The 10957-nt window shown below is 51.8% G+C and overlaps 1 protein-coding gene across 1 annotated transcript in view; it reads left to right on the forward strand.

Annotated features, from left to right (window-relative positions):
• The window catches only part of naaladl1 (N-acetylated alpha-linked acidic dipeptidase like 1), a 52413-nt gene that overhangs the window by 17999 nt on the left and 23457 nt on the right, over positions 1–10957 (forward strand). Inside the window, exons 5-7 of the mRNA XM_052045181.1 lie at positions 2400–2592; positions 4607–4700; positions 8200–8301. Of these exons, the coding sequence (XP_051901141.1) occupies positions 2400–2592; positions 4607–4700; positions 8200–8301 (389 nt within the window). The remainder of the gene's footprint in view (positions 1–2399; positions 2593–4606; positions 4701–8199; positions 8302–10957) is intronic.

The raw sequence follows: 10957 nt of genomic DNA on the forward strand, positions 1-10957 counted from the left end.
CTCAGTCTCCTACACTCCAGGGAAAAAAAGTCCCAACCTGCCCAACCTCTCCCTCTCACTCAATCCCTCGAGTCCCGGCAGCGTCCTCGTAAACCTTCCCTGCACTCTTTCCAGCTTAATGACATCCTTCACACAACAGGGTGACCAAAACTGCACGCAGTACTTCAGGTGCACCCTCACCAATGTCTTGTATAACTCCTGTACTCACTGCCCTGTCAAAGGTGTGGGAGGAGTTCTCCTGGGGGAACCTACCCAGTACCCCAGCCCCCACACCCCCCCCCCCACCCCGGGCTCCGCTCGAAGGCTGGTTGGGCCTCTGTCCCAGCAGAGGTGCTGAGAGAAGAGGGTTATTTCATCAGGCCAACAGTTCAATGGAACAATAAACCTACATTTCTGTAGTGCCCTTCATGACCCCAGTGCCTCCCAGCCAATGGGTTGTGTGTGAAGGGTGAACCGTCCAGAATCTGTTCTGAGTGAGGGGACTGGAGGGACCTAGAAGGGAGGGTGAGAGGAATAGAGGAGTGGGTGTTGGTGGGAGGGACTTCAATTAGAGGGGCTCGGACTCTAACCCTAACTTCATGGATCTTGGGGTCCAAGTCCACAGCTCCCTGCAAGTGGCAACACAAGGAGATAGAGTGGTAAAGAAGGTGTACAGCACGCTTTCCTTCATCGCGAGGGGCAAGAAGTCACGTTGCACCCGTGTAAAACTTTGGTTAGGCCGCACTTGGAGTATTGCGTGCAGTTCTGGTCGCCCCCATTACAGGAAGGGTGTGGAGGCTTTGGAGAGGGCGCAGGAGAGGTTCACCAGGATGCTGCCTGGATTAGAGGGCATGTGTCATAAGGAGAGGTCGGACAAACTTGGGTTGTTTTCTCTGGAGCGATGGAGGCTGAGGGGAGACCTGATGGAGGTTTATAAACTTATGAGAGGCGTAGATAGGGTCCACAGTCAGAGCCTTTTCCCCAGGATAGAAATGTCAAATACTAGAGGTGAGACAGGGGAAGGTTTAAAGGGGTTGTGCGGGGCAAGTTTTTTTACACAGAGAGCGGTGGGTGCCTGGAACGGGCTGCCAGGGGTGGTGGTGGAGGCAGATACGATAGAGGCGTTTAAGAGGCTTTTAGACGGTGTTGGACCTGGAGATGATGTTGGTTCTTTGGAAGTCAAGAATGAGGCGCAAACCTTGTGGTCACAACCATTTTATTACTCAGAACAAAGAAATAGCAGTAAAGAGCCGTGAACAAGTAACACTGACTGTAACTAACTCAGTCTCACTCTAAGAAAGAACTAACACCAACTGAACAAAGAACAAGAGGTCCTTCTTTATACTGAAAACTGGTTCAAGCTGGATAGATAACAGAGTCTTCGCTGATAAGTGCGACAACAAGGGCAGCCTTGATTTACCCGTCCGTGACATCTCAGGCTACACCAAGCTATACCACAAATTACTGAAAATCCACCGAACATTTACAGACAAGCAGGCAAGCATAAAAAAGTTGAAGTACAAGAAAACTAACAATTTAGACCCTCATCTAACAACAGACACACGAACATGCAGGGAGTGGAGGGATACGGATTATGTGCAGGCAGAAGGGATTTAGTTTAATTTGGCATCAAGGTCGGCACAGACATGGTGGGCCGAAGGGCCTGTTCCTGTGCTGTACTGTTCTGTGTTCCATGTTCTAACCTCCAGTGAGAGGATTGTTGGGGTGAGAAGGGAGGGTGAGGGAGGTTTTGGAATCGAGGGAGGGTTTTCGACTGCAGGTCTGGGGGTGTGGGGAGGGTGAGGGGGTGGTGGGGATTGATGGGAGAGAGGCGGACGGAGAGAGGCCTAGAAGGGTAGGCCTGGCCTGTAGGTGGTGAGAGGTGCGAGGGGGCTTTGAGTGAGGGATTAGGAGACTGGAGTGAATGCAGATGGTTCAGGGATGAGGGTCGACAGGAGGGTCGGGGAGGGAGGGGTCTTCTCTGAGAGGCTTCGGACAATGTGGGGAGGGGGGTTGATTGAGGAGGGATGGGAATTAAGGGTGGGAATTGGGATTTAGGAAGAAGATTTTTGAAGAGTGGGGGGGGTGGTTTAGATGAACCAATACCCCCTCCTTCCTCCCACTCGCCACTGATATCATCGGCCCCTCACTCTGCCCCCTGAGGGGGGGGGCAGGGATGTCACTCAGGAGGGGCAGCTGAGGCCTTCTGAGCGCTGGCCTCCACCAGGGAGGTGGGGAACCGGAGGAAGGTGTGACGGAGAGCGGGGTGGAGGCAGAGCTATCCCCGCCCCCCCAGGAGGCTCCCACCTCCCCCCTCCGCCCTCCCCCCGGAGCCTCCTCGGCCAAGGCGGTGAGGGGTGAGCAGGGGGGGCTTCGAGTGACGTGCGCTAATGTCCGCGTTTTCCTCCTCGGGTTGGCAGGGGATCAACGGAGCCCAGTTCGGGGTGGTGGGAGTCATCGTTTACACGGACCCAGCGGACATCAACGACGGCCGAGTGAGCGACCTGAACGAGACCTACCCTCACTCCTGGTACCTCCCGCCCTCCGGAGTCGAGCGCGGCTCCTACAAGTCCAACTTCGGTGACCAGTTGACTCCCTACTACCCTGCTAAAGGTACGGCCCCCTCACCCCCAACTCCCCCCGCCGGTTCCTGTCTCACCCTGGCTCCCGTGAGAAGGGACTGTGGCCTCATCCGCGGGTCCAATATTTCATAATCAAGGACCCCTCACACCCCAGACATTCTCTCTTCTCCCCCCTCCCATCGGGCAGAAGATAAAAAAGCCTGAAAGCACGTACCACCAGGCTCAAGGACAGCTCCTAACCCACTGTTCTAACATAGAACATAGAATACAGAACACTAAAGCACAGCACAGGCCCTTCGGCCCACAATGTTGTGTCGACATTTTATCCTGCTCTAAGATCTATCTAACCCTTCCCTCCCACATAGCCCTCCATTTCTCTATCGTTCGTGTGTCTATCTAAGAGTCTCTTAAATGTCCCTAATGCATCTGCCCCCACAACCTCTGCCGGCAGTGTGTTCCACGCACCCACTGCTCTCTGTGTGAAAAACTTACCCCTGACATCCCCCTTATACCTTCCTCCAATCACCTTAAAATTATGTCCCCTCGTGTCAGCCATTGTCGCCCTGGGAAAAAGTCTCTGACTGTCCACTCGATCTATGCTTCTTATCATCTTGTACACCTCTATCAAGTCACCTCTCATCCTCCTCCTCTCCAAAGAGAAAAGCCCCAGCTCGCTCAACCTATCCTCATAAAACATACTCTCCAATCCAGGCAACATCCTGGTAAATCTCCTCTGCACCCTCTCTAAAGCTTCCAAATCCTTCCTGTAATGAGACAACCAGAAGTTAACACTAAGTGTGGTCTGACCAGAGTTCTGTAGAGCTGCAACATCACCTCGCGGCTCTTGAACTCAATACCCCAACTAATGAAGGCCAACACACCATATGCCTTCTTAACAACCCTATTGACCTGCGTGGCAACCTTGAGGGATCTAAGGATGTGGATCCCAAGATTGCTCTGTTCCTCCACACTGCTAAGAGTCCTGCCATTAACCTTGTATTCTGCCTTTGAATTCGATCTCCCGAAGTGTATCACTTCACACTTATCCAGGTTGAACTCCATCTGCCACTTCTCAGCCCAGCTCTGCATTCTATCAATATCCTGTTGTAACCTACAGCAACCTTCTACACTATCCACAACACCGCCAACCTTTGTATCATCAGCAAACTTACTAACCCACCCTTCCACACCCTCATCCAAGTCATTTATAAAAATCACAAAGACTTTTGAGCAGTCCCCAGTACAATAAGATTGACTCTTGACCTCACAATCTACCTCGTTATGACCCTTGCCTGCACTGCACTTTCTCTGTAGCTGTAACACTATATTCTGCATTTTGTGGCAGGCACGGTAGTGTAGCGGTTAGTGTAACACTATTACCGCCAGTGACCCTGGTTCAATTCTGGCCACTGCCTGTAAGGAGGTTGGACGTTCTCCCCGTGTCTGCGTGGGTTCCCTCCGGGTGCTCCGGTTTCCTCCCACATTCCAAAGACGTACGGGTTAGGAAGCTGTGGGCGTGCTATGTTGGCGTCGGAAGCGTGGCGACACTTGCGGGCTGCCCCCAGAACACCCTTGTGCTACCTTGATGTACTTATGTGATGATCTGTATGGATGGTGTGAAAAACAAAGTTTTTTACTGGACCTCGGTACGTGTGACAATAATAAACCGATTTACCACTCTTCACTGGCCTCTACACAGAACCAAGGTGACAGCCTGTCTGAGAGCCACGTACTGGAGACATTAGTCCCCCAGCTCTTGTTGTCTGAGGTACCTCTGTTCCATGCCTCATCTCCAGCCCTTGAGTCAGTCCCAGTGACTCAGCCAAATTCCAGAGCCTCCAGTCCAAAGGTCTCAGGACCTCGATTTAGGGTCTAAATCCAGGGCTTCACCTGAGAGGGGACTCCTTGAACATCTCTGCCGTGGATAGGGTCTGACCCCCAGTGTATGGTTGGGGCTGCCTGAAGATGGCCCGGCGGGAGGTCAGAGGGTGAAGCAGTCTCTCTGCGCCAGTACTCACGAGAGGTTCTGTCTGCTCAATTCACAGCTTACACCTTCAGGCAGAAGGAAACCGACATCAAAGGGTTATCGCCCATTCCAGCCCAGCCAATCGGGTTCGAGGATGCCCGTCACCTGATCTGGTCAGTTCTTGCGCGGGGGCGTGGTGGAGTTCAACGCCAAAGGTCAAGGCCGGAGCGAAGTTCTGGGGACGGACGGACATGGAGCGGGGCGCCCTGTGTGTATCGAGACCCTCCATTGTCCCAGGACCTCCCTCACTGTACTGCCCACCCTCTCCCCTCAAATATCAGATCGGATACAAATATCACCCTCCCCATCCATTCCCTACCCTTTCCCCCAGTTAGGGGCCTAAGATGAGGCATGTGTCTAGATCAGAAGGATACCAATATTCGCACCCCCCCAACACAAGAAACAGAAGCAGGAGTAGGCCATTCAGCCCCTCATACCTGTGCTAATAAGATCACGGTTGAATTTTTACCTCAGTCCCATTAGCCCATTCTGTGGGAACTCTGTTCTTCTCCTGACCCCACACGATCCAATCTGTTCAAGTGAGGGCAAGGGGGACTCAGATCCAGCGTTCCAGCATCACATCTCATACAGAGATTATCGTGTCCTTGGCAAAATGACCGGCATCTTCCCATTGGTTGGTTACGCATCACACATGACCACTTAACTATCGACCAACCCAAAATGTGACCCTTACTCCTGGTTAGTACCTGATCTTAACAAACATCCCTTTGGTTCCATCAGTCAGTCGGCAACACATCCTTCTAAAGATCATTTGTAATTATTATCTGTAATTAATGGCCAGATTTTCCTGAAGTTATCACCTCTTCCCTGCCTTCCTAACAAGACTGTGGCCCATGGATCCTGGACATCCTTTTGTATCCGACAGTTACCAAGCCCTGTCTCTGGGATATTTACTTTTTAAATGGTTATAAGCTCAGGGACATTTGTACCTCCACAAATTTTTCTCCCCAGAGGTAACAACATCCCAAATGCTATTAAGAATATATCCTTACAATCCAAAAATCCAGCAATCTCCGTCATGAATGTACAGGAAGACCCACATTATGAACGGGTTCCGTTCTTACAGACGTCCATCAATCAATTTTGTCCAAAAATCATTCAATACGGTGTCCACACCTTCAACAGTTTTGTAATGAATGGTGTCGAAGAGGGCCAACTAATATCAACATTTAATCATTGTCTTCCCCTGGCTAGTTACAGTGGTACAGAATTGGGATGTCCCTGCTCAATGGCTGGTTTCGATGGGCTTGAAGTATCAGTGGACATTACTTTGCTCAATAAAGTATCAGTGCACTAAGGAGCAATAGAAGCAATGACTTGTCAGTTTCCAAAGCAACTCTCTTAAGTGGTCTCCCGCAGTGAAACCGGCTGCCCGTGTTCTTAAGAGACAGTGGTGTCTGATTACTGTGGGGAGGTTACATGGAAGCAGATTTTTCTTCCAAGACTGGTTCTCATTTGAATGTAATAATATTTACAGGGGTTCGATTGTATGTATGGGTGTCTGTAAGTCGAGCTTTCATAAACCAGTGAGGGCCTGTACTCAACGTGGTGGCTATTTGATTCCACTACCTCCTCTGGCAGTGTGTTCCACATATCAACCACCCTTGTGTAAAAAATCCCTCAGATCCCCTTTAAATCTGCTCCCACTCACTGTAAACCGATGCCCTTTTTCTGACACCCTGCCATAGGAAAAAGATTCTGACCAATAACATTACAAGTTCCAATACGTACATTAATTCCATTTTTAAATCTCCCCACGTCCCCATCAACGTTTCCCCCACCGCCGCCCCCCCCCCACACTAGCGGAGCAATTTACAGCGGCCAATTAACCCACCGACCCCCGCACACCGTTGGGATGCAGGAGGAAACCTGAGCACCCGGAGGGAAACCCACGGTCGGTGGGTTAATCGGCTGCTGGAAATTGCCCAGGTCGAATCTTGGCGGAGTTGAGGGGAATGTGGGGAGAATAAAAAAATGGGATTAGTGTTTGTAATGGAACTTGTAATGCAATAGCTTGTAATGCTATTTTATTGCTATTAACTTGTAATGCTATTGAGTCTTTTTCCAATGACAGGGGTGTCAAAAAGAAGGTATCGGTTTACAGTGAGTGGGGGGGGGGGATTTAAAGGGGATCTGAGGGATTTTTTTACACAGAGGGTGGTTGATATGTGGAATGCACTGCCCGGGGAGGTGACAGAATCGGATGCAGTCACTACCTATAAGAGGCATTTAGACATGAGCCTGAATAGACAACGTACAGAAAGATGTGATCCTAATGCGGGCAGTTGGGATCAGTGTAGATGGACAGAAAGGTTGGCATGGACAGGGTGGGCTGAAGGGCCTGTTCCTGTGCTGTGCGACTCTGTGACTGTATCTAAGATTAGCGTAGACGGCAAAAAGCGAGACGCTGGGGGAACTCAGCGGGTCGGGCAGCGTCTGCGGAGGGAGATGAACAGTCGACGTTTCGAGGTCGAGACCCTTCATCGGGACTGAAAGAGCGGAGGGGGGTAGCCGGTGTGGGGAGGTGAGGGGGAAGGGGTGGGGCAGGGGCTGGCAGGTGATGGGTGGATCCAGGTGCGGAGGGGTGATGGGCAGTTGGAGGAGGGGAGAGTGGGGGTAGCGACAGAGGCTGGAAGGTGATGGGTGGAGGTGACAGAGGGCTGCAGATGGTGGGATCTGATAAGGGAGGAAGGTGGAGCGTGGAACCAAATAAAGGAGGTGGGGAGAGCGGGTGGGAATAGTGGGGGGGAGGAGACCCAGTGGGGGAATTTGAATTGGTATTGGTATTGGTTTATTATTGTCACACGTACTGAGATACAGTGAGAAGTTTATGTCTGCGTGCCATCCAGACAGATAATTCCGTACATCGAGATAGTAAAAGGAAAACAGAATGCAGAATAAAGTGTTCCAGTTACAGAGAAAGTGCAGTGCAGGCAGACAATAAGGTGCAAGGGCCACGACGAGGTAGATTGGGAGATCAAGAGTCCATCTTTTAGTGTGTGAGAGGTCCGTTCAATAGTCTTATAACAGCGGGATAGAAGCTGTCCTTGAGCCTGGTGGTACGTGCTTTCAGGCTTTTGTATCTTCTGCCCGACGGGAGAGGGGGAGAAGAGAGAGTGACCGGGGTGGGGAGGGGGTCCTTGATTATGTCGGCTGCTTTCCCGAGGCAGCGGGAAGTGTAGACAGAGTCCGTGGAGGGGAGGCTGGTTTCCGTGACGCGCTGGGCTGTGTCCACAGCTCCCTGCAGTTTCTTGTGGTCCCGGGCAGAGCAGTTGCCGTACCAAGCCGGGATGCATCCGGACAGGATGCTTTCTCTGGTGCATCGATAAAATTCGGTGAGGGTCATCGGGAACATGCCGAATTTCCTCAGTCTTCTGAGGGATGGGCAGGTGATGTTCCCCCGTTTTGCTCCATATTCCCGTTTCTGCAGTCTTTTGTTTCTCCTTGGTGTAGATGGTGCTTGCTGGTCGGCATGGTCTCGGTGGGCCGACAGGCCTGTTTCCCGGCAGTACTGCTCTGTAACTATTAGTGGTGATTTGTGGCTGCCCTGTCTCTGCCTCTGGTGTTGAAGCCTCCTGTGTTTCCTTACAGCGCGCTAGGTGGGGTTGAAGCCCCGAGCGAGTGGCAGGGTGGTCTTGGCTGCAAGTACCGGGTGGGACCTGGATTTGGCAACCCGAGCTCCTTTGAAAACAGGTCAGTCTGTTGCGGCGTAGGAGGAAACCATTCAGCCATTCGAGGCTGTGCCAGTCCCAAGCGGAGCAATCCCATCCGTCCCATTCCCTGGCACATCCCCCTCTCTCCAGTGCCCATCCAATTCCCTTTTGAAAGTCCTGGTTGATCCCGCTACAGGCAGTGAGTTCCAGACCAACTCCGCTCTCTGAGTCAACAGGTTTTTTCCCCATAACTTCCTTGCTTCTTTGCCCCAAATTTTGACCCTCTAGCCCAAGTCTCAGAACCATCGGCCGATGGGAGTAGTTTCCCTCCATCTCCCCCTCCCCCCGTCTAAACCAGTGCTGATCTTCTCCATTTCCTCTCAACCTTGTCTGGAGAACAACTCAGCTACTCCGGTCCAACACTGGAGCCGAAATCCATCATGCCCCAGAACCGTTCCTGTAAATCCCTCCTGGACCCCCACTGTGACCTTCACATCCTTCCCCAAGTGAGGTGACCAGACGTAGGTGCAGAACTCCTGCTGTGGTCTGTTTTGTACAGGTCAAAATCAAAGTCAAGTTTATTGTCACATACACAAGTCCATGTGTGTGCAGCTGCAATGAAAAACTTACTTGTAGCAGCATCACAGGCACAGAGCATCAGAGATGCAACATCCACAAGATAAACTTAAATTAACAACATAAATTATACAATAAAAATTAGAACAAAAAAAAAGCAAAGTCCGTTGTAGTGCAAAGTGGTCCCAGTGTTGCTGCACTGAGGCAGTGATCAGGGTTGTGCCGGTTGGTGCAAGAACTGAACGGTTGAAGGGAAGTAGCTCTTCCTGAACCTGGTGGTGTGGGGACTTCAGGCTTCTGTACCTCCTGCCCGATGGGAGCTGCGAGAAGATGGCACGGCCCGGATGGTGGGGATCTTTGATGATGGATGTTGCCACTTTGAGGCAGCGCCTCCTGTAGATACTCCCGATGGTGGGGAGGGATGTGCCCGTGATGTGTTGGGCAGAGTCTGCTCCTCTCTGCAGCTTCTTACGTTCCTGCGCATTCGAATTGCCGTCCCAGACCGCGATGACCCATCCACCTAGAGCACCTTCTGCTCAGTTCCCTCCACACCCCCGTCCCAGGTGCACAGCTCAGGGATCGACTTCTGTGGGACGGTGGACTGTGGCAGGGACTGTCCTGGGACAGCCCTCTGTCACACCCCGCGTCTCTCGAGCCGTCGACCCTAGGTACGATCCCGACCTCCGGTGCCGACTGTGTGTGTGTGTGTGTGTGTGTGTGTGTGTGTGTGTGTGTGTGTGTGTGTGTGTGTGTGTGTGTGTGTGTGGAGTGTGTGTGTGTGTGTGTGGAGTGTGTGTGTGTGTGTGTGTGGAGTTTGCACCTTCTCCCTGTGACCGCGTGGGTTTCCCCCCCGGGTGCTCCGGTTCCCTCCCACATCCCAACGATGCACGGGTCAGTGGGGTCACTGGCCCCCCTAGTGTGTGGGTGAGGGGTAGAATCTGGTGGGTGGGGGGGGCTTGATGGGAATGTGGGGAGAATAAAATGGGATCGGTGCAAATAGGTGGTCGAGGCTTGGAATGGACTCAATGGGCAGAAGGGCCTGTTCCTGTACTGTTCCGTGTTCTATGTTCTATAAGGCACAGGAACAGGCCCTTCGGCCCATCATGTCTGTGCCGAACACAATGCCAAATTAAACTAATCCCATCTGCCTGCACGTGATCCACATCCCTCCGTTCCCTGCATGTCTGTCTAAAGGCCTCTGAATTGCCTCTATCGTATCTGCCTCCACCCCCACCCCTGGCAGCCCGTTCCAGGCACCCACCGCTCTCTGTGTAAAAAAACTTGCCCCGCACATTTCCTTTGAACTTACCCCCTTTCCCCCTGTGCCCTGTAGTATTTGGCATTTCTACCTTGGGAAAGACACTCTGACTGTCTACCCAATTTATAATTATATAAACTTCTATCAGGTCTCCCCTCAGCCTCCGACGCTCCAGAGGAAACAACCCAAGTCTGTCCGACGTCTCCTTCTAGCTCATGCCCTCTAATCCAGGCAGCGTCCTGGTGAACCTCTTCTGCACCCTCTCCAAAGCCTCCACACCCTTCCTGTAATGGGGCGACCAGAACTGCACACGATATCTTCAAGTGCAGCCTGACCAAAGCTGCAATGTGACTTCCTGACTCTTCTACTCAGAGCCCCGGCCAATGAAGGCAAGCATACCGTACACCTTTACCACACTATCTAATTGTATGGCCACTTTCAGGGAGCTATGGACTTGTACCCCAAGATCCCTCTGTACATCAATGGTTGGGTCCTGCCATTTACTTATAGGATTATAGATTAATACAGCATGGAAACAGGCCCTTCGGCCCAACTCGTCCATGCTGACCAAGATGCCTGTCAAGCTTCTCGCATTTGCCTGTGTTTCACCCATGTCCCTCGAAACCTTTCCTATCCAAGTGTCTCTTAAATATCGTTATTGTACCTGCCTCAACCACTTTCTCTGGCAGCTCGTTCCATACACCCGCCATGCTCTGCATGTAGAAGTTGCCCCTCAGGTCCCTTTTAAATCTTTAACCCCTCACCTATGCTCTCTAGTTTTTAGTTCCCCTACCCTGGGAAAAAGACTGAGTGCATTCGCCCTATCTATTCCCCTCATGTATTTATACACCTCTGTAAAGTC

This window comes from Pristis pectinata, chromosome 38, assembly GCF_009764475.1.
Source record: "Pristis pectinata isolate sPriPec2 chromosome 38, sPriPec2.1.pri, whole genome shotgun sequence".
NCBI classification, from domain to species: Eukaryota; Metazoa; Chordata; class Chondrichthyes; order Rhinopristiformes; family Pristidae; genus Pristis; species Pristis pectinata.